Raw genomic sequence first — 22,739 nt, forward strand, 5'->3', positions numbered from 1 at the left:
GGGCCAGCCTGGGCTACACAATGAGTCCTTATCTCCAAAAACAAAAGGCAGCCACTTGGGGTGGTGCATGTCTATAATCTCAGCACCCAGAAGGCCATGACAGGAGGATTACTTTAAGTTCAGGAGCAGCCAGGGCTAGCTGCATAGTCAATTCAAGGCTAATCTAGGCTATGTAGCAAGCCCCTGTTTATAATAATGATAATAATAGGAATAATGTCCATAAGGATCGGTACTATTACTATCGCCCTTAGTTAGGAAAGTGAGTTTCAAAAGTGTTAAGAACCCCAGTGTGAAGTCTAGGCTGAGGGTCCTGTCTGTGCCTGTGCCAGCCTGTGCTAGCCTGTGCTACTAGCTAGCTCCATTGCTGCCTGGCCATGGGGGAGGAAGGGCTAAGTCCTCAGACGGTTTTATTTTTTAATATATTTTATAATTGTACTTTATGCGCATGCTCGTCTCCATGTGCATGTCTGTACCACGTGTTCCTGGTGCCTACAGAAGCCAGAGAGGGTGTCAGATGCCTAAGACTGGAGTTAGAGGTGGCTGTGAGCCACCACACCAGGTCCTCTGGAAGAGCAGCCAGTGCTCTTAACCCCCAGCCCTCTCTCCAGCCCTTCCTTGTTCTGGTTTTGTTCTAAGTCTTTATTATGTGTGTTGGGAGAGGGTGAATGGTGCAGCATATTGTGGAGGTCAGAGGGCAGCGTGTGAAGCTGGTTCTCCTTCCACCATGTCAGTTCTAGAGAGCAAACTCAGGCTGCCAGGCTTGGGGGTGAGCACTTCACCCGCTGCGCCACCTCGCTGGCCCCTGGTTTGTTTGTTTGTTTGTATCTCGATAAATTGTCCAGGTTGGCCTTAATGTCCTGGATTTAATGGCTCCTCCAACCTCAGCTTCCTCAACAGCTGGGACTACAGGTGTGTATCCTGTACCTGGCTGTGCTCAGACACCCTGCGGAGGCAAGGCCAACCGCCAAGGCGGGGTGGGGGATCATTTAGAGATCTCCTGCAAGGTTCAATAAACCTCTGCAGAAAGCCTTGAATGTGGTCCAGTGGCCAGCAGGACTAGAGAGGCCAGAAGGGACAGGGTTAAGGTGGCCCCATCCATTTCCCTGCATTTGCCTCTGAGAGCTTCTGTTTTGAATCCTGACCCCACAGCTGGGCCCTCTGCCCCAACCCCCTACCGTGACAGTGAGGGCGTTGGGCTGTGTGAAGAACAGGTCGCCTCCCTTGAAGTCATCATTGAGGTAGAGGAGCCCACTGGAAAGCAGAGAAGACAGGAGGCAGTGAGAGCCCCACCCAGACCCAGGCCTGCCAAGGCAGCCTTTGGGCCTTGTGTGCCTACCTGCCAGTCCCCAGACAGGCTACCCACCTATAGTCTCGATAGGTGTAGGCTGGGGGCTCCCGCCAGCATTCACCAGTGTCAGGGTCCAGGACACAGTTGTCTGCGTGGACCGGGTGACTCAGGTCCATACGCTGCTCCTGCTCACCTAGGATGTAACCGATCGAGTGACTAAATCAGGGTCCCCACCATGGGCCTGGAGCTCCTGGGGTGACCAACGGAGAAGCTCCCTGTCCCCAGTAGGCCAGCAGAGGGCTCTCTGCAGTGGTGATGGCACCCATACAGATGGGGTTCCCTGAGGGTTACCTTCTATGGCAGTTCGGCACACCAGGTGGGTGAAGGAAAGATGCAGTGGCCGCTCCGGGGAGAAGTAAGCCTGAGTCAAGGCCCGCACTCGCTCGCTCACCTCCAGAAGCAACTTAGCACCCGGCCTGCCCACAATCCCAGCCCGGGCCAGCTGCAGGCAGGGAGAGGTGGGAAAAGTAGGTCTAGCATTAGCACCTGTGTCTTTGACGCTACCGTTCTACGTGTGTCTACCGTCTGTCCGGTAGCCCAAATGTCACCTTCCAGCAAACCCATGACAACACCAGGACTCCAGGTCACTGATACACCCTTTCTCAACAATGGACCAAGCATGCAGTGATCTCTGGTCCCCAGAGAATTCCTTCATAGAAGCCCAGGCCTGGAATCCAGCCTCCTGACACAGCCCCTCTTCCCAAGTCCTGGGTGTCAGACCAGGCCAGAGTGCCTCCTCTTTCTTACCTGAGCAGCCTTGAGCACTGTGAGCCCCTCAAAGCGTTCGTGAGGACTATGAGGGGAGCGACGGCCACGATAGCCAGACCTGGCTCCAGCCTCAGCTGCATCCTAAATGGGAAGGTTTCCGGTCAGGCATTCCTGGCACAGCTCGCGACCTCGGGGCTCCCAGGGCTCCCAGGCCCTCCTTCTCACCTTCTCAGTCCCCAGAGCTGACTAGGAACTTCCAGAATTCCCTTGTGACTTTTTCCTGAGCTATGGCCCTTTCCCAGAAAATGGCTCCTGGCCTGGTTTTCTGGACTGTCATTCTCAAAAAAGCCCTGAACTGCTACTTCCCACGGGGACCATGTGGACATTACCAGGAGAGCACCCCACAGTGGGGAAGAAGGGACCTTGAAATGGAATGAGTGACAGAGCTGGGGTCCAGGGGAGGAAGTACTGGGTCACCCTTTCCCAGGGAGATGGGGTCCTTCTGCAAGCAGAACCCTAACAGGAAGTCTGACAGGCCGTTATTTATTTTGGAGAACCTCTGGGCTCCCCGATTCTATTGCCTCTGATGCTGGATCCCTGTTACCCAACTGCCTCCCGTGACTCATCTCTCCTTGGCTCTCCCCTGGTCTGGATGTCTATCTATGAGATTTTTTTTTTCTTTTGAGACAGGGTATCATTCTGTAGCCAAGATTGCCTGGAAATCAATATGTGGCCTAGTCTGGCCTCGTTTGCAGCAGTTTTCCTGCCTCAACTTCCCAAGTGCTGGAGTCATAGAGTGAATGAACCACCATGCCCCTCAGATATTCACTCTCTAGCTGATTTTTTGAGTCTCTGTGTAAGTCCCACTCCCTAGCTATCCCTACATGAAAACCTCACCCCCGAGAGTCCACCTAGTCACCAAGTGGTCTAGCTCCTACCTCTACCTCCTCTTCTTCTTTTGCAGTGCAGGGATCAAACCTAGGGGCTAACCAAGGCAAAGCAGTCTCCACCATGAGCTGGCTATACAACAAACTATCTGTTTACATGCGTTAACTGTTAGCTTTTTGAGATGGTGTCTCATGTAGCCCAGGCTGGCCTTAAACTTGCTATGAAGCCGAGGATGATTTTGAAGTCCTGATCCTCCTGCCTCAGTCTCCTAAGTGCTGGTTACAGACTGTGCCACCACACCCGGCTTATGCGGTGCTAGAGATCAAGCCCAGGGCTTTGTGCATGTTAGGGAAGCCCTCCACCAAATAAGCTACCTCCTCAGGCCCCTAGGGTTTGTGTTTTAAGATAACAAATCAATAGAAAAACCAATTCAGATGGTGATAAGTGGTATGAAGAAAATTAAAGCGGGGTTACGATTTTACAAGTGTTCATTCACAGCTACTTAGAGAGGGGACATCTGGATTGAAACCAATGTCGCAGAGATGCCACTGGAATATATGAAATGGAGACCAATGCGAAGGTCCCGTGGCCAGACTGTGTTAAGAAATGGAAAGACACTCCTACACAAAACAAAACAAACAAAGCCAGGTGGTGGTGGCACACCTTTAACCCCAACACTCGGGAGGCAGAGGCAGGTGGATCTCTGTGGGTTCAAGCTCAGCTTGGTCCACAGAGCGAGTTCTAGGACAGGCTCCAAAGCTACACAGAAAAACCTTGTCTCGAAAAACCAAAACAAAAATAGAAAAGAAACAGAATGCCATCTTGAGGTTACCCCTGGTGTTGTCTTCTAATTATCTCCTGCAGACTAAGTCCTTAGCTTTTCTAACTTTTATTCCTTAGTGTTCCTTGTCTCTCTCATATGTTCCCCCAGGCTCTCCTCATTCCCTTGAATACAACCAGAACCTAAGGCCACAGTCTCTCCTAGAGACTGCCACTAGAGGGGGCTCCCGAGTCCACAGGATGCCGCATTGGATTGTCTACACTCCCTCTGAAGGAAACCGCTTCTGTCCACCGTCTACCAATAAAGCTGAGGCTCCCAGGGAGGGAACAGAAGGCCCTCTCGCCCACAGGCCATCACCCAAACGCTCTCCCTCTTACCCATAAGCCCTCTTGATAAAAGGCAGCAGAATGCAGCTGCTCAGCTTCCTGGGCGCTTTCTTTACTCTCCTAAAGGCTTCACAGTGTTCTAATTTATTTATCAGGAAAACACCAAGATAGAAACATGATAAATCCCAGTTTACACATGGGGAACTAACTCAGACATTTAAATAAACAAACAGGTAACTGTTTATTTAAATTGGCATACTTTTAACCCATGTTTTCCTGCAGTTCCTAGAAAGCACTTTGTTAGTCCTTCTTTTTTTTAAGTTTTTATTATCATTTTTTTATGTGTATTGGTGTTTTGCCTGCATGTATGCCTGGGTTTCAGATCTCCTGGAACTGGAGTTACAGATGGTTGTGAACTGTCATGTGGTAGGAATCGAACCCTGGTCCTCTGGAAGAGCAGTCAGTGCTCCTGACCATCTCATAGAGCTGTCTCTCTAGCCCCTCCTCCTTCCTCTTTGTCTTCTCCTTCTCTTCTCTCTCTCTCTCTCTCTCTCTCTCTCTCTCTCTCTCTCTCTCTCTCTCTCTCTCTCTCTCCTTTGTGATGGGGTGGGTCTCTTTATGTTGCCCAGGCTGGCTTCAAACTCCCGATCCCAAGCAATCCTCCCTCCTAAGCCTTCCCAGCAGCTAGGAGGACAACAAATGGGTAAGGCTGGCATGAGGAGCCAAGGGTGTGGCAAAGTGCCTGGTAGTGTGCAATAGCCTGGGCTTGACAACTCTGCCCGCCCAGCACTGCAAACCACAGCAAGACCGGAGTATCAGCTCCCTGAAAAGCCATTTAGGACTTGGCATTGTCGGTGCTTCTGTTTAGATAGTACACACTTCTTTACAGACCTTACTACCTGCTCCAATTATGTCTCCATGTTGGTTTCCCTTCTTTTTATTTATTTATTTATTTATTTTTTTTTTTATTTTTTTATTTTTTTTGGTTTTTCGAGACAGGGTTTCTCTGTGGCTTTGGAGCCTGTCCTGGAACTAGCTCTGTAGACCAGGCTGGTCTAGAACTCACAGAGATCCGCCTGCCTCTGCCTCCCGAGTGCTGGGATTAAAGGCGTGCGCCACCACCTGGCCTTGGTTTCCCTCCTTATTACGTGTCTCTGAAGGGCAGTCTGTGCTCATCTGCCTCCTCCCCTCCCCCCACTCAGGGATCTAGCCCAGCCACTTCTAGTTCACAGCAGGTGCTCCATGAATATGGAGGGAATGTCTGAGCCAGGAGTGAAGCCTCCTGAGATGGCTGCCTCAGCGTGTGAGCCTGGGTCATTCAGCACAAGCTAGGAGAGGATGAAATGCCTGGGAAAGGAAGCCTGGGCGCCATCTGAATTCTCAGCTAACCAAGGAACCTTTCGTGTGCATACAGCCATGTCTGTGTGCTTCCATTTTGTCTTTTCTTCCTATTCTTTGTAAAGCATATCCACCCTGGCCAAACATGGTGACATATACCTGCAAGGCTTGTCATTCCAAGGTTTAGGTGGGATACTGATAGAAGGATCCTGATTTTAAGGTCAGCCTGGGCAATAAAGCAAGTCCCAGTCTCAGATAAGAGCACCCATGCTATCTATATCAGCTAAATTAAGACGACAAGGAAGTAGAGGAATATGGCGCCTGCACTGCTGCTGAGGACGCTCCGGGCTGTGCACCCTGGACCGGAAGCTGCTGCAGTCCTCTGTGGGCATTAGCAGTCCAGGGTCCATCCATATTCACAGAACTAGCAAATGATGCCCGTGGAAAGCCCCAGCCTTTTAGATAGGATCTTTTGGATGGCAGCTTCCCAACACAGATACGGGATTGAAGCTGACAGGGGTAGGAAAAGAGGCCCTATGACCTTATTAAGTTAAGAACAATTTAGATATTTGTCTCGAATATGGTCACCGGAAGCAGAAACATGTTCTCTGAGAAAGTGCTCCAGGAAGCCACAAAGAAGGAATGGGTTTGGTAGCTCACACCTTTAATCCTAGCACTCAAGAAGCAGGAGCAAGTGGACTCTGAATTAATTCAAGGCCAGCCTGGCCCACAGCATGAGACCCTGTCTCAAAATGAAAACAGGAAGGATGCTGTGGAACAATCTTTGTACACTGTAAATATGTATTATTCTCATTGGTTAATAAAGAAGCTGATTTGGCCTATAGCCAGGTAGAATAGAGCCCAGGTGGGGAATCCAAGCAGAGAAACAGAAAGAAGGCAGAGTCAGGGAGATGCCAGTAGCCATGGAAACAAGATGTGAGGTAACAAGTCACAATCCTCATGGTAAAATACAGAACAATAGAAATGGGTTAATTTAAGATGTAAGAGCTAGTTAATAACAAGCCTGACTTAATAGGCCAAAGAGCTTGCAATTAGTATTAAGCCTCTGAGTATTTATTCAGGAACTGGCAGGCAGGAAAGAAACCTCCAGCTACAGGCTTCCACATACAGCTCAGCTGCACACCTGTATGTACATGTGTGCACCTGCAGACCAGAACACACAAGATAAAAACCGTAGATTACAGCTGGGCGGTGGTGGCACGCCTTTAATCCAAGCACTTGGGAGGCAGAGGCAGTCACATCTCTGAGTCTGAGGCCAGTCTGGTCTATAGAGTGAGTTCCAGGGCACCCGAGGCTATAAAGAGAAACTTTGTCTCAAAAAAATCAAAACCAAAAATATAGTTGATTATAATGATCATACTGGAATCTGCCTGCCTCTCTCTCCCAAGTTGCTGGGATTAAAGATGTGTGCTACCACCACCTCGCCAAAATGAACCATTTTAAGAATCCTACCAAAGACACTGTACACAGGAGAAACACCATCAGAACAGGATCAGGGCAAGAGGATTGTTGAATGACACCAGAAGAGGCCACCCGGTCTCACCCAGAACTGACACTAAAAATGTTTAAAGGACATTCCACGGTAAGACGATCTCTAAAATCGGGAGGCTTTGTTTTCATGTGTATGCCTGTTTTCACATTATCAATATAGCTTAAACTAGACTTTCTTAGCTATTGACTTTAAGTGAGATAATATGAAGAGTGTATCATGAATAAGCTCATCATGTTTATACAAAAATCATAATAAATAAAAAGAGAAAAAAAGAACTTTTCCACAGTTGAGATAAAACACAGACATTAGGAGAAACTTGATGGGGCTGGAGAGATGACTCAGTGGTTAAGAGCACTGCCTGGCCTTCTGGAAGACCCGGGTTCAATTCCCAGCACTCACATGGCAGCTCACAACTGCTGTATCTCTGGCTCCGGGGGATCTGGTACTCTCACCCAGACATACATGTAGGCAAAATATCAGTGCACGTAACAATAAATAAATCTTAGAGAGAGAGAGAGAGAGAGAGAGAGAGAGAGAGAGAGAGAGAGAACTTGAGGCAGATAGAACACTGGGTGGACACAGGCCAAGAACAAGGAGCAGGTGGCTGAAGCTGAGGGTCCCTAGCCAGGTGGCTGAACCACACACCATCATACCTTGGCCAGCTGCAGTAGAACCCCACACTCGGCTGGAGTTAGCAGTCCATCCAACACGGCTCGCTCCGACCCATTCAGCTGCTGGGCATCCTGGGTGAGGGTCACACCCTCCAGGAGAAGGACATCTACAGGGAAAAGGGGGGCAGAGCTCACCAGTGCTCATATGAAGGGCAGTAGCTGGCAGATTCCAGGCCCTCACTTCTGCCTCCCGATGTTCCCCACCCTGCCTTTCTACCTCTTCACCCCCCCCCCCCCCCCCTTCCCCCCCCCCCCCCAGCTCTTGCCCCCTAACTCCTCACATACTAAGGAACTCACCCTTCCAGTAAGGCAAGGACTTGGACTGTGGAGGCTCCTGGTCCCAAGGCCTCTTCTCTTGATCCTCTCTCAGGGGTGAGAGACATACTCAGTTGTCACAGCGCAGACCCATCCTGCCACCTCCCAGGCTGGGCCAACTGGCCCCCACCACAGGCCCCCACCTACTTGAGCTTCTCTCTCAGAGCTTCGGGGATGAGAGCTGCTGGGGTCCACGAATCCTGTGAGCGTCAAGAACAGGGCCATCACCCTCGTGCCTAGCTCCTGGGATTCCTGACTTTAGAATCTGAAGGTCCATATTTAGGTCCTCCAGCTTGCAGAGAGGAAGGCAAACTGAAAAAGGCCTGGACCCATGCCAGGGCCACCTCACAGATGACAGTGTCCAGTGCCTTGAGTTCTAGACCAGACTGTAATAAACAATGACTTCCATCACGCCTACTGTTTGCCAAGTGCTAAAAGCTTTATACTTGCAGTGAGATTTTGGTGGCTTAGAGTTCGTAATAGTTCCTAAATTCTGATCAAACAGGTAGTTCTGACACGTTTCTTTCCGGGGAGGGTTCTGAGACACAGGAAGGCCGGAGAGTAGGGTGGACTTCACACCCTCGTAAGTGGCAGAGTAGGATTTAGACCATCTTTACAGCCCTCACCTTTATTCAGCAGCTCTCTGTGAGGCAGATCTGACTCCCCAGGGGACATTAGACAAAGTCTGGAGACGATTGGGCTATCAATGTACTGCTGACACCTACTACGGAAAGGTCAGGACAACAGCTAAAGACCCATCAAATGTGAGAACAGCCCCATTTGCTCCTCCAACAAAGAACGTTGGGTCCAAAATCCATCCATCTTTCCTTCCTTCCTTCCTTCCTTCCTTCCTTCCTTCCTTCCTTCCTTCTTTCCTCTCTCCCTTCCTTCCTCCCTTCTTTCCTTTTTGCAATGCTGAAGCTAGAACCCTGGGCATTTATATGTGCTGGGCAAGCTCATCACTAAGTCATCCAGGTCCTCAAAGAGTCAACAAAACTACTGCACTATGCTAAGTACTGGCTCCATAATGTTGGACTGGACTTGGGCCCGTGACTAAAGGAGGGTAATGGATTCAGGAGCAATGATGCTTTCTGTACTTTTTTTTTTATCAGATGGCATAGCTTCAACAACAGGACTGTGGAACATGTGTGATCTTTACAGTTTACAGGTCAAGAAACTGGGATAAGGGCAAACAGGCAACCAGAGGGTATTTGTGGCAGAGAGCCCGCTTCTTAGCCATGCGTGATCCCATGACCTTTTTAACTGTACGCACACCGTTCAGGTTCCTGGGAACCTGAGATGCCAGAGTTCTGTAAGTCTGCAGGGCTGTGGGCAAGCGGGACACTGCTGCTGACTGCAGTGGCATGTGAACATCCAGCATCACTGCGCCTCACCCTGGGGAGAGGAGCACAACTCCTTACCGGGTCCTTGAAGCTGGTGCCCAGGTGTTCCATGGCATAGTAGAGTTGTCTCTTCTCCCCGAGAGATCGCAGGATGAAGTGCTGGATGTCCTGAGCAGGGTAGACAGGGGAATGGAGACATAAGGAGAGGAGAAGAGAAAGCTGGAGAACAGGCCAGCCCGGGGCCTAGGGGACGTTTGCAAGCTCTTGAGATCCACCACCAAGTCTGACGGATGGCTCACCTTTCAGAGTGTCTGGGCTCAGAGTAAAAGAGGACCTGAGAGACTCTGTGTGTGTGTGTGTGTGTGTGTGTGTGTGTGTGTGTGTGTGTAAGAGAGGACCTGAGAGACGTGTGTGTGTGTGTGTGTGTGTGTGTGTGTGTGTGTGTGTGGACATTCACGCCCACAGACAGGCAGACATGAGACTAAGGGGAAAGAATAGTGCTGGATAGACTCCCAAGTGGATAGGGGGCAGGGAGCTGAGGCAGAAGTCAGAACCTAGACTCGGGTGTCCTTTCAGTGGCTAAACAGCTTGGGTAAGAAGCCAGAATGAGCTGAGTGTGGCTTGTACACTTTAAATCCCAGCACTCAGGAGGCAGAGCAGGCAGATCACTGTGAGCTCCAGGACAGCCTGGTCTATTAGAGTTCCATACCAGCCAGATTTACACATTGAGACCCTATCTCAAAAAAAATAAATAAATTTGGGTTGGAGAGATGGTTCCGTAGTTCAGAGCACATGTTGATCTTGCAGAGGACCCAGGTTCAGTTCTCAGCACCCACAAGGTGACTCACAACTCCATCCCAGGGATCTTCATTCCATCCCATCCCATGCCCTCTTTTTCATTGTTGTCGTTCATGTTTGTTTGTTTTGAGATAGGGTTTTACTATATAGCCCTGGCTGTCCTAGAACTCACTCTGTAGACCAGGCTGGCTTCAAACTCACAGAGATCTGCCTACCTCTAACTTCTGAGTTGCTGGGATTAAAGACGTGTGCCACCACGCCCAGATCCATGCTCTCTTCTGACCTGTGAGGGCACATATATAGAGCACACATACAATAAAATAAAATAAACAAATAATTATAAACAAATAAAAAATCAAGTAAAATAAATAAAGAAGCAAGAACGGAGTACACTCTTGGGTGTTTGGCTTGCTCCAAGCCCTACCTATCAGTGAGCGTGGGTGAGGGATTACCTCTCGTGGTCCCAGGCCAGGTCTTGGCTCTCCCAGCTGAGTTTGGTACTGGTTCAGAGCCTTTTTGGCAGCCTCATCCTCTGGGTAGAAGAGCAGGACACTCAGGATACTTTCCATGGCCTTAGACACGTTCCCCACTGGAGATGGAGGGCAGTGGGAGGGGGACGGCAGCAAACACAGCAGAACAAAGAAAGCCGAGGGTCACCAGAAAGGCTGCCAACTCCAAGAAGCCCCAGCCTGACTGGGAGATGAACTCACTTCCAAAAGCATCCTCAAACATACCTTCAATGGCAGAGCCCAAAGAAGAGGAAGAGGGGAGGAAATAAAGGAAGACGAGAAGCAAGGAGGGCTAAAGGAGCTCAGTGACCCATCTTCTGAGCTCGGCACATGGTGCCAGAGGACTCCATGCTGAAGCATTGGTCCCCATGGCCCCCAACAGTGAAACTCTCAATGCAGAGTGGGGTGAGAAGAAGGAGGGACAGATAGGGTTCAGAATGGCAGCAGAGACACATCTTCACTCCCAGGGTTCATCCTTCCCAGGCTGACCCTGAGCATAGGCCTCATGTAGTTGTCTTAGCTGGTTGGGAATGAAGTCAGGGACAGGGAAGTCGCGACCAGGACGGGTGGCTGTATCCGCCACACAGTGCTGCCGGCACTGCAGGACCCGGATCCAGTGTCCTGCAGAGAAGACAAATGAGCCATAGGCCGTGCATGTTCCTCCCCTGGCATCCGTGCTCTCCCGTAGCACACAGTCCAGTCCCTCACCTGCAATGGCTTCATACAGGCCCCCCTGGCTCCCTTCTTCCACCTCCTCTTCAGACACCTGCTGTTCCTCGGGTCCCTCACAGCCAGCACGACAGCTCTCCATATGGGCTAGGCTCCCCTGGAGGGCCTCCTCCAGCTTGGGCAGTGCCAGTGCCACCTCCTGCTGCACCAGTAGCTCCAGGCCAGTGTCATAGGCTGCCTGTGGGGAAAGAGAGCAAGATGGGTGGTGGTGAGTTATCAATGAGATTGGGAGGTCGAAGGGCATGGTGACATATGCTTTTAATCCTGGCACACAATTGGATCTCATGGACGTTGAGGCCAGCCTGGTTGACATAGTGGGTTCCAGGACAGCCAGGGCTACACAGTCAGAACCTGTTTCAAAAAGAAAGATAGGCTGGGCAGTGGTGGCGCACGCCTTGAATCCCAGCTTTTGGAAGGCAGAGGCAGGCGGATCTCTGTGATTTCGAGGTCAGCCAAGGCTACACAGGTAAACCCTGTCAAAAAAAAAAAAGAAAGAGAGAAAGAGAGAGAGAGAGAGAGAGAGAGAGAGAGAGAGAGAGAGAGAGAGAGAGAATGGCTAGGGAGATGGCTCAGCGTTAATCCCGCTGCATGGACCCGGAGGAAGAACAGCGTGGCCTCAGAATCAGAGCGTTGGAACAGCACACACTTTAGTGGCCACAGAGAAAGCTAGTGAAAGACTCTTCACCCGGGGCCACTGAGGAAAAGTACCAGATCTCCTGATGCCATAGCTGCAGATGGTTAGAGTTGGCAGCTGTCAGTCAGCACTGAGAGGCTCACCCAGTAGAGGGGTGTCACCAGGTCCCGGAAGCTCTGGGGGCGGATCCCAGACATTCTTCTGTACTTAGCCATGTCTTCCCGCATCTGCAAGTGTGTTGGGTTTGCCGCAAAGAAGGTGTGTGCTGCAGAAGCAGCCAGGTCCAACTTCTTCAACTGAGGAGCCAAAGGGATGAGACATCAGAGCCCTGAGGTGTATGGCAGGGGAAGGGAGTTCAGACCTAAGTCCCCTCACCAGCCTTTGTCCTAGGTAGGAACTACCGAATCCCTTGGAAGCCAGAAGGTGGTATTCCCAGAACTCTGGTACAGGAAGAAAGGCGGTCTGAAAGCTTTGGCGTGGGTGGGCCATGGGCAGAGGCCCTCAGAGCCTCGGTTTGGGAGACAATGAAGTGAATGGCCGTCGAAATCGATGGGGCTGTGCAGAAGACCTTGAGTGTCCAGAATCTGCAGGCCTCTAGGACCCTGAGCTGAGGTGTGTGTAACTAGAGCCCCTCCCGCCCTCCAGCCACGTAGGCATTCACTACCATCCTGGTAGCTGTTCGCTGTCTCCTGCCACAGAGTCAGATTCCAGCCCCAACCATGCTTCCTTCTCCAAACCTAACCTCCCTCATTCAGCCTTTCCGAAGCTTCGTCCTGTCCCGAGAGAAGGTTCACAGTCAGACTCCCACTCCTGATCATCACACACACACACACACACACACACACACACACACACACACACACACACACACACACACACACACTCTTCCTATCCTGCTGTGTCTGGTTTGGGCCCTCACCATCTGCTTTTCATACTTAGAAAGAGGCTGGGTTCACTCACTGAGATCCGCTAAAATAAAACTGCGGAGCCCTCCCTCTGCGTTCGACCTACTCCCATTCCTCTTCATTCAGGCTTGACCTCTCTTTTGGCCCTACCTCTGCGACCATCACAAGTCCTGGCCACCGTTTTTGATGGTACCCACTCAAGTGTAGAAGCCCGTTATATGCCCCCCCCACGACTCCACCCCTGAGACCGGACGCTGAGCATCCTGCCCTCTCCTGGTCAGCTCCAAGTAAGACATCCCCTTGGCTTGGGGTAGCACCCTCGGGGTCTCCCGCACCTGGTAGTAGGCCCTCTGCAGGTAGTTGTAAGGCTCCCGTCGGCGGAAGGCATCCCGCAGCACGCTCCCCATGCGGAGTCGCGCTGTGCCCCCCGGGCCCAGTCTGCGCTCGGCGCATTGGGTCAGGCACTCGGCGCGACGGAGCGTGGCTCGCAGGAGCAGAGGCTCCCAGGCCCGGGGCCCGGAGGCAGACTGCGGAGCGCCAAGGAGCTGGCCGGGAAGCTCGGCGTCAGGCTGGGCCGCACAGCTCGCCCCGCAGTCCCGCCGCGCGCGGCCCAGAGCCTCCCGGCTCCGCAGCGCCTCTCGCAGCAGCGCCACCGCGGGTGCCCAAGCCCCGGCAGAGTAGGCTCGCAGCCCGTCCGCGAAGAGCAAGTCGGGGGCCTGGGGAGGCGCCCCCGGCGACAATGAGGCCAGGCCCGGGGGCTCGGAAGGCTCGGGGGACCCTGGGGGAGGCAGCAGCAGCAACAGCAGCAATCGCAGGAGCCGGAGCATGGTGCCCAGAGCCGAGGGGCCCACTGCCGAAGGGAAATGCGGAGCCCGGAGGGAGGGAGAAGGAGGGGGGTCAGGGGGAGGAGAAGGAAGGAAAGATGGAGAGGAGGAGGGAGAGGAAAAGAGGAGTAAGTAAAGCCAAAGAAGCCTGCTGGGCCTAGGCCTGCCGCAGGGAAAACCAAAGTGAGACGGAGTGAGAATTCCGAGGGACAAATGGGTCTAGTGTGGGTAAGAAAAGGAAAAGGAGAAAGGAGGGTGAAATGGGGGATCTGGGAGACCTGTGTTGTGGGGATAATTTTGTTCCCATTTATCCTTGGGTCCTGGAAAAGAACAGTGGACGTCCCTCACACGTGTATCTAACCCACACTTCTGCCAGCCCATCAAAGGATGTTTGGAAGGCATCGTGGAAAGGGATGACTCCGGGCTTGGGACTCCATTCTGGCCCCAAAACTTTTCACCCAGCAAGTGCGCACCCTGGCGCCTTTAGGGGAGAAGAGGATTGAACTTTTCTACTAATCTGCACACAGATCCTTTGCATTTCAAACTAGCACAGTCCAGTGTCCAGGGCCCCACCCCAGCGTCACAGGCCCCGAGTCCGATCCTCCTGTCTGCGTGTTGAACGACCTCCTTCTGTGCCTCTTTCCCCTTACCCTTTCTCCATCTTGTCCTCTATGAACCACCCTTCCTCCTCCAAACCCCGACAGTACCCTTTGCCACCGCAGACGCTGGAGACCAGGGTTTCCACGGCAATACGTCAGCCTTTAATATGTTTTTTGCTAGGGGTGAAGATGGGTGAGTAGGGTGTCTGGTCACTTGGATGGGAGAGAGCTGGGGCCCTAGAGCCCAGATCTAGTGCCCATCTCCTCGGAGGCAGCTGCCATAGGCTCAGGGCCAGAATGAGGAATACTCACCCATGCCCCCTCCTCTGAGTTAAGCAGGCTCATGTAACCTCACAGGGTCAGCTGAGGGAAGATGGGGTTGCCTGGGCCCCAGGGTCTTCCCCAAGCCCTTGAACTCCCCTCGCTCCCTGTTAAAGAGCAGCGTCTCCCCGCACTTAGCCCCAAAGGAAGCCCAACAGCTTGGCTATCAGGAGACCCAAGGGAGAGGCGTCGAGGTGAAAAACCCAGTGGCCTGGGCCTACGAGGAGAGGGTCCTGGTGAGGCAGTTGGAGAAGGCAGAGGTGTCTCATCGATGAAAGTGGTGATCTCCTCTCGGAAGAAACCAGGGCCTCGTGGGGGTCCCCCACCTGACCCCAGAACCCCACTTTCTAGGAACTGGCGAAGACTGGCTAAGCCCCCGCCTTCAGCCTCTTCCTCATCCTCCTCATCCTCCAGCCTGTGTCTCTGTCCCAGGTATTCAGGAGGGCCCCCAAGGGCTCGGCTCTGGGCTGGGAGGACCCGGATATCATCGGATGATGACCATTTGTGCAGGAAGGAGCCTGGTGCCCGAGGAGTAGAAAAGATGTTGGTCTCATCATGGGACAACCGGCGAGACAAAGGGACCTGGGAAGAGGAGGAGGAGAGACCTGGAGGTGCTGCGGAAACAAAGGTGGCAGAAAGCAGAGGGGGCTCTGCAAGATGGCTTCAGCGCTTCCGTTTCTGCAAAGCATTTGCTCCAGCAGGCAAACCTGGTTCTGAGAGACCCGAGGGAACCTTTCCTTCATCTGTCCCCTGGGGCACCCTGCTGTCCAGAGCCATGGAGTAGTGGTGCAGGGGACCAGAATGAGGGGATCTTCCTGCTCCATACCTGTAAGTAGTGTACTCTCTCGAGAGGCGGGAACAGCATGTGCCGTCCAGGCAGCAGTTTCACCTGGCTGGGGTCCCGACCCCCTGACCCTGTGGCCCCATTGGCATCAAAGCGAATTTTGCAGACTCGGCCGTCTGTGTAGTCATCACAGGCTCCATCTAGGAGAGAGAAACAGCAGAGTGGTCAGAGGCAGAGAACCCTCACCGCCTCCCCATCCTCATCCCAAGGTCCAGGAGGACCAAGAGAATGGCTGGCTTTGTTACAGTCACTGAGACCCCGGTCCTTTACACAGATTTTTTTTTTTTTTTTTTTTTTTTTGCTTGTTCTTCTCCAAGATTTGTCCCAAGATCAGGGACTCTCTTTCAGGAAGTTTGGCTTCCCTTTAAGGCCACACTTTCTTTACATTAGGACTGAGGATCTTCTCTCTGGAAGTCTACTTGGCACAGCCCAAGCTGGGCAGTGTAGGCCTCTAGAGAGGAGCAGAGGCCTAGTGGAAAGCTCCCTCAGTGCAGAAAGACGCAAGGCTGGGAAGACAATGTAATCAGGCTATGGGGAGACTGGGGCTGGCTCCAGTTCAGCCCAGTAGGGGGCACCCCAGGGCAGCACATCTCCTCGAGGAGAAGGGCGGTAGAAAGGACAGAAAATAGAGGTAGCTGTCCAGGAAATAAAAGTCCCCATCCCTCCTCTGACCGTCATCGCCATCGTCCTCCGACATGATAGCCACACACTGCTCCCACACTGTGCGCACATCTGCGCGGTAGCGCTCACAGGACCAGATGAAGGAGGGCAGGAGCAGTGTCTGTGCCATGGAGCACCACAGCACAGCCAGCACCATCCACGGTGGAGCCGAGTCGGACTTCAAGGAGAAGAAGCTCACCACCTGGCAGGGGAGACGGAATGACTGGTCAGGTGTGAGAGCCTGGGTCCCCACCTAAGCCCGATACCCACCGCTAATGCAGGAGAGTAGGAAGGGAGGTGGGGGGAGTAAGGAGGACCTGAATGAGGAAAGTCAGGAAATGCTATAGACAAAACCCTGGAGTTGGGGGTTTGAGCTGGGGAGAGACAGGCAGAGGCAGAGGCAGACATACAGAGAGACAGAGACAGAGACCACAGAGAGACTTGAGACCACAAGAAACGTAAAGATTGGGGGAAACCCAGGAATGGGGCTGGATAGTATGACTGTGATTGCCAAAGGGAATTAGGGATAGTGCCTCTGGGCAGCTGGGCGCCAGGCTGAACACTGGAGGGGTAGGATAGAAGATGGAGCTGCAGACTAGAAACAGAAATGATGGAGCTGGGAGACTGAGTAGTGGGAGCTTAGAGATGGGTGATAGAGACAGGGAACCACAAATGCCAGGGGGAAAGGACAGTGGCGGAAACACGAGGGAGCTCCTGCGTGGCTGATAGAATTGGGGGGACCTGAATATTAAGAACAGGTCAAGGGACCTCAGTCTCACCAAGATGGGCACCCCGGTGAGTGAGTCGTAGAGAAAGACGATAGCGCTGACCAAGTTGGTGACCTGCAAAGACGTCTTGGCAGATTCCGAGCCATCCAATGAGGATCGCCGCTTCCCTCGAGTATCCTCCACCACAATGGCCGGCACCTCAAAAGCCGGCCGGGTACCCAAGCCCCCCAGCCCGCCCACTTTGGCTCCCACACTGCCCCCAGCTTTCCGGGCCTGCCGAGCCCTCCGGGGCCGGGCCCACAGTGTCTGATAGAAAGTGATAGCCACACAGACCAAACCCATGACAATGCCCCCAAGAAGCAAGAGGCTGAAGCAAACACCAAAGCCGAGACCAATCTTGGAGACTATGAACTGGCAGCCTCGGGCATAGTAGCGCTCGCCGTTGTTATGCCAGCCTATGGAGGGCAGGGTGGAAAGGATGAAGCTGACCATCCAGATGCCCATGACGGCATGCAGGGCCTGCTTCTTGGCATTGCTGAGGCGGTAGTTGACGGGCCAGCGCACCATCCACATGCGATGGTAGGAGAGTGAGGCCACTGTGAAGCAGGTGGCCAGGGCCAGCGTGTAGTAGGTGGACACAAAGACCTTGCAGATGCTCTCGTTCCAGTCATAGTCAGAGGACGCCTGGCGCCGGAGCTGCACCACGGCAAAGGTGGTGAGGGGCACAGCCGCCATGAGTATATGCGTGCCCGCCAGGAAGCAGAGCAGCAACTCCAGCGGCTTGTGCTTCTGCTGTTTGGCCGAAATGCTAAGGATGATCCAGGCATTGGCCAGCAGGGCCAGGAGCCCACAGGCCAGCCAGGACAGTGCGTTTGAGCGGAGGGAGGCCTCTTCTGCCCCCAGGGCACCCCGAGCCATCCTAGACTCAGCCCCACCCCCACCCCCTTGAACTCCTGGGGGCGGGGGCTAGGTCTCACCCTGGAGCCCCGCTCACACCCACCCCCATGATGCCCACAATCCTTGCCCTGTAGCCAGACAAGCTGACCCCAAGTCTCCTTTACTGCTCAGCATTGCATGAGGGACCCAGCTAAGGCCGTGGGCAGGGCAGGGCAGAGCAGAAGGCAGAGACTCAATAGACGTAGTGGTCCTCAGCCTCCATGTTGGTGGGGCTTTTTCTTAATTATCGCTGTCACTGATGAGGGGAGCAAGCTTGCTGCTTCCCCATCTCTGAAACTGGCTAGGGACCTCTGATTTCCATGCTGGGACTTCCAGATCTGCCTCTCCAGGGAGTCTTGACCAGTCAGGGCTGAGGGGTGGAGCTCAGTCACCTGGACGTGCTGTGTGGGAAGAGCAGACAGACGCAGGGGGCAAGAATTAGGCCTGTGCTGTACTCTAGTTCACACGTGCCCTTCCTTTCTCTAGAAAGGACTGATGGCTGAGGGGCACTGAGGTCATTCAGAGCCTTAAATCGGATGCCTACTTACCACACGGATAAGGCCTCCTAGACTTGCAGACTAACTGTCTCCATCTTTTTTAGCCCTTTCTTCCTGCTTTGGAATTCCAAAGTTCCTTCTTATAATAGCCTGTGCTCAGCGCTCCCCACCCTGTTTGCGCGCCAGATCCTTCTTCAGTTGCTGATAGGAGACAGTTGATGTGTTCCTTCTTGGGGGCTCACAGCAAAGCAAGAGCCCTTCTCTTGCAGGCCATTTTCCTAGACCTACAGCCTTCCTGCTCGGCCCCCTTCTCTAAGCCTGGATTTTCAACCGTTCAGCTGCCCGAGGAAAATGGGAAGAAGGAGGCTGGGACTGAAGTGGGGGTAGCTAGGGAACCTGAAGGCGGGGAAACCACTGACATCAGAAGCATCCAGAAATGGAAAGAGGGGGAACTAGGGAGAAGGAGGAGAGTTTGAGCAGAAAAGAAAGAGGGGGAAAGTGGTAGTATCTGAAAATAGAAGGTTCAGAAACCCCTGGAGAGGAGCCATTGGAGGGAGGGGCGTGGGAAGGAGGATTATGGAGGTAGGGGAGCAGCAGGACAGAGAGCCTGAGAACAGGAGCTGGACCTTCATATACTGTCCTCGCTAAGAGACCTTGGGTCTCCTCCTCTGGCCTCCAGCCTCAATTTCCCTCTGACGGGAAGGAGGAGGAGGGCCCTGATCTTAGTGACACTGTCCAGTGAGACCTGGGGAAGACACTAGGAAATCAAGTCAATGCTGAACAGAGAGGCTGTAAGGACCAGCGTAACAGCTTCGGGGCAAACGGGGGTGGGTTGGGAAGCTGGGCACAGCTGTGCCAACGTCTATTACCCCGAGGAGGAACCTTAGGTCCTAGCTCTCCCCAAGAGGTCCCAGTCCAACCCCCAGCTTTGTCTCCCCCCCCACTTCCAGCCCAGTACATCCTAGTTGCCATGGCAATGGACAGCCAGGGGGAGGTGTAAGGAATAGGTTCGGATGCCCCCCACTGCTCTCCCCTACAGCCTTTGGACCCCTTCCCACCCACCCTCACCCCCACCTCCATCCCCAGACCCAGTTGGTGGTTCCAAATGAAAGAGAGAGGAAGAGTCAGAAAGGGAGGGAAGAAGAAAGACGTGAAGGACAGACAGAAGGAGATGAAGGACAGAGAGAGATAAGGGAAAGGGAGGAGGGCTATTGGGGGCTTCCTGGCCGACAGGGGTCCCTCGTCCTTCGCCTTGGTGGGATAAGGTCAGGTGGCTCCACCCTCCTGTCACCTAGGGTGTTCTCCAGGGCAGAAACAGCAGGTGGCTGGGGAGGAGGGGGCGGGGAAGAGGGGAGCGGAGGCAGCTGGCTGGGCGGGGTGTGGGGTAGCGGAGACACGCGGGGGATCGGGCAAGGGTCCTCTTACCTCTGGCTGTGTCCTTCTCCGCCGGGGAGACGCACTCTCGACGAGGCTCGCCCGGGCTCCCGCCGCCTGCCGGCTCCAGCTCGCCAGCCCTCCTCCTTCCTTCGCTCCCTCCCTCCCGGCCTCCTTCCCCCCCACCTCCAGTCCGGCCTCTCAGGCTCAGCCCGCGGTGCACTAGCTTGCGGCCCCTCGAGAGACCCCTGTCTCCCGGGGTCATCGGCCTCCGAGCCCGGGGTTAGGGAGCCGCTAGCCAGTCTTGGGGTCGGGGGTGGCGAGGGTGGGGCGGGGAAACTGGACGGCGGTGACTTAGAGGAGGAGGGGCAAGGAAGGAGCGGAGAGGGAGGGGGCGAGGAGGACGGCGGGGAGCGGGCTTCATTGGTGAAGCAGTTGGTGTCCTGCCCCCACCCTGTCCCTTTTTTTCAACACGAATGAGCCCGAGGAGGCAGCTGGTGTTGTTAGGGACTGAGGAGCTAGCTGTTCGGGGTGGAGGAAGCGTGTGCCACCGCGTGTCACTGTGCGCATCCTTGTGGGGGCTGTTCTTGGGTAGAGCTCAGAGGGGCAGCACCTGAAGAAGGGCTGCTGGAAGCTAAGGGTTATTGTGATGCTAGCAAGCTAAGACTGCTTGTGAAGTTGGGAGGTGGTGGCATGGATCAAAACGGATGTGGGCTCTTGGTACGCCTGTGCACCCCTCTTTCTCCTCCCAGAACGCAAGCGTACGTTTACGATGAGGACACACACAATTGCCACACACGTTAGTTTCTCATGTCCTCTTCTTCTCCCATACACAGATGGCAGGAGGGACACATCACATCACAGTCTCTCGGTGAACTGCAGAGTCACACGCAGGACTTTTGGGATGGGGAGGTGGGAAAGCAACCTCTAGAGAATTCTTCCTTCTCCGGGCAACTTTATCTTCTTTCTGGGCCAGGCCCAAAGATTCCTGGATCTCCAGAGAAGTAAATGCCCTCCCATACACACACACACACACACACACACACACACACACACACACACTCACACACACACACACATTACACACACACTCACGTGCGTGCACACACACACTCACACACACATCACACACACGTGCGTGCACACACACTCACACACATTGCACACTCACGTGCGTGCACACACACTCATTACACACACAAACACACACATTACACACACTCACGTGCGTGCACACACACACTCACACACATTACACACGCACTCACGTGCGTGCACACACACACGAAGTGCATTTTACTTATAGCCTTTATTTTTCTGTTAGCTGAGGGAGCAGGAGTGGGCAGTGAAAACAAATCAAAAGTAAGCAATGAGGAGCCTGGCAGCAATTGGGGAAGGGGGGCGCACTTTCTGGAAGAGGCCATGTGGGAAAAAGGAGGAAAAAAAGGAATGGGGTCGGGAGGAAAAGGGGAGGCGCTAAGGCAGGAGAGTGAAAGAAGCCGAGGAAGCTGAGCATCTGAGAGAAGCTGATCAAGACTGGCAGGGAGAATTCTTATAACCCTGACCTCCCTGGATGCCTGGCAAAGGGGAAAGGCATGGCCAGCTTCTCCAAGGATCTTCTCAAAAGGCACCGGAACACGGCTCCCTTTCCGGGCCCTGCACACACTGAGTGGCGGGCTCTGCACACACACAGTGGCAGTCTCTGCACACACTGAGTGGCGGGTTTCTGCACATTTCTTTTGGCCTTGCTCTAACAGAACTGGGGTTTTGTCCTCCAGTAAAGGAGTCCACAAACAGCAGTGGTCAAAGAGGGATTCAAACAAGAATGGCTTCTCCACCTCCTCACGATCTAGAGACCCTCCATCCGGCACGTGGTGTGCCTGCTTCTATGCTCCCAAGGTGCATACTGGGTGCCTGTGACCAGCTCCAAAGATCTGCCTGGCATTCACTCCTATGTCGCAGATAGTGGCTCCAGGGATCAGGAGCCTTGGGTTAATCTTGACATCTACAGTAGTTAGCTCTGCAACCTTGGGCAGTCATGCAGCCTTAGTTCCATTTTGTTGGAGATGATTGGTCATTTCTGCCATCTTGGTCATCACCGACAGCTCGTAGGATTGCCGTGTGTGTGTGTGTGTGAGTGTGTGTGTGTGTGTGTGTGTGTGTGTGTGTGTGTGTGTGTACATGAGGGCCATGGCACACAAGTGGAAGACAGTGTTCAGCTCTCTCCTTCCACCCTCTGGGATCGAACACAGGTCCTCGGGCTTGGCAGCAAGAGCTTTTTACAGCTGAACCATTTTGCTTGCCCACACGTAAGGTTCTTATTAGGGTTGAATAGCAAGGACATTAAACTGGCTTATTTAACTATGGATAAGTGTATGGCTATGCGCAGAGGTATGTGGCCTGGGTGTGTGTTGGTGCACTGGCCAGAATGTGAGTCTGGTCTTCTCACAAAGTGAGAAGCAGGCAGTATGGGGAGCTGAGGCTGATTTCAGCAGCCTTTGGGTCTCCATCTGTGCCTTGATTGACACAAGTCCCCACTCAGTCTGGTCCCAGGGCCCTCTCTTGTGAACTGTGCTGAATATTTCCACACGCCAGCCCCACCACCCATGCTTGGTTCTGGGCACTGCCCTTAGATCCAGACAACTGGAAAGAGGTTCTGAACAGCAGCCAGGGAAGAGCTGAGGTTTTGATGAAAAGGGCGCTAGGAAAAACAAAGTGTGTTGAAGTGTCTGAAAATCAGAGAGCAAGCTCTACTTTGGGCTTGGGAATAGAGAGAGGAGCAGTGGCCAGTTCTGGAAGAGGAGGGCAGGAGGCCAGAGTAATGGGTCTGCTACATTCTTCTGGTCCACAGGCCTCAGCAGCCAAGACGCAGGTGGTCGGCTGCAAAGGGGCCTCAGCCTCAAATGAAATTCTGAGTCTTCTGCATCCGGCTGGAAGAAAAAGAATAAAGGAAGCAAATCCATTCTCCCAACCCCACGGTGTGCTGTGGTCTCCATGGTTCCCAGACCCCACTTTGTCTTGGAGCACAGTGGTACCAATGGACAGCACTGTAGTACCTGTCCAGACATGCCACAGCCTCTGCCACCCCTGTCCAGACATGCCAAAGCCTCTGCCACCCCTGTCCAGACATGCCACAGCCTCTACCACCCC

The 22,739-nt window shown here is 53.5% G+C and overlaps 3 protein-coding genes across 5 annotated transcripts in view; all 3 read right to left on the reverse strand.

Annotated features, from left to right (window-relative positions):
- P3h3 (prolyl 3-hydroxylase 3) overlaps positions 1-14,286 on the reverse strand; it is a 17,138-nt gene extending 2,852 nt beyond the window's left edge. For both annotated transcript variants that reach the window (XR_001229358.2, XM_005365207.3), the window contains exons 1-13: positions 13,142-14,286; positions 12,045-12,197; positions 11,247-11,445; positions 11,028-11,159; positions 10,482-10,618; positions 9,310-9,399; positions 8,036-8,088; positions 7,871-7,938; positions 7,556-7,680; positions 2,096-2,197; positions 1,640-1,790; positions 1,364-1,481; positions 1,176-1,251 (exon numbers count right to left, since the gene is read on the reverse strand). Coding sequence is in view for 1 of the 2 variants with exons in the window: in XM_005365207.3 (XP_005365264.1) it covers positions 1,176-1,251; positions 1,364-1,481; positions 1,640-1,790; positions 2,096-2,197; positions 7,556-7,680; positions 7,871-7,938; positions 8,036-8,088; positions 9,310-9,399; positions 10,482-10,618; positions 11,028-11,159; positions 11,247-11,445; positions 12,045-12,197; positions 13,142-13,633 (1,896 nt within the window). In the remaining variant the exon portion in view is untranslated. The remainder of the gene's footprint in view (positions 1-1,175; positions 1,252-1,363; positions 1,482-1,639; positions 1,791-2,095; positions 2,198-7,555; positions 7,681-7,870; positions 7,939-8,035; positions 8,089-9,309; positions 9,400-10,481; positions 10,619-11,027; positions 11,160-11,246; positions 11,446-12,044; positions 12,198-13,141) is intronic.
- Positions 14,287-14,368: 82 nt separating this feature from the next.
- Positions 14,369-20,120, reverse strand: Gpr162 (G protein-coupled receptor 162). Of its 2 annotated transcripts, none has more exons than XM_005365208.2 (5): positions 19,641-20,120; positions 16,834-18,119; positions 16,067-16,256; positions 15,377-15,534; positions 14,369-15,132 (listed from the first exon to the last, which is right to left on the reverse strand). In XM_005365208.2, exons 2-5 carry the CDS (start codon positions 17,698-17,700, stop codon positions 14,581-14,583), a joined length of 1,767 nt encoding a protein of 588 aa, XP_005365265.1. In that variant the 5' UTR covers positions 17,701-18,119; positions 19,641-20,120; the 3' UTR covers positions 14,369-14,580. The 2 variants fall into 2 exon arrangements, with proteins under 2 accessions (XP_005365265.1, XP_005365266.1); XM_005365209.3 differs by lacking the exon at positions 19,641-20,120 and adding an exon at positions 18,267-18,887.
- A 1,805-nt stretch (positions 20,121-21,925) lies between these two features.
- Positions 21,926-22,739, reverse strand: part of Cd4 (CD4 molecule) — a 19,436-nt gene continuing 18,622 nt past the window's right edge. The window contains exon 9 of the mRNA XM_005365339.2: positions 21,926-22,519. Within this exon, the coding sequence (XP_005365396.1) occupies positions 22,489-22,519 (31 nt within the window). The 3' untranslated portion in view covers positions 21,926-22,488. The remainder of the gene's footprint in view (positions 22,520-22,739) is intronic.

The sequence above is a fragment of the Microtus ochrogaster genome, unplaced genomic scaffold, assembly GCF_000317375.1.
Source record: "Microtus ochrogaster isolate Prairie Vole_2 unplaced genomic scaffold, MicOch1.0 UNK1, whole genome shotgun sequence".
Taxonomy (NCBI): Eukaryota; Metazoa; Chordata; class Mammalia; order Rodentia; family Cricetidae; genus Microtus; species Microtus ochrogaster.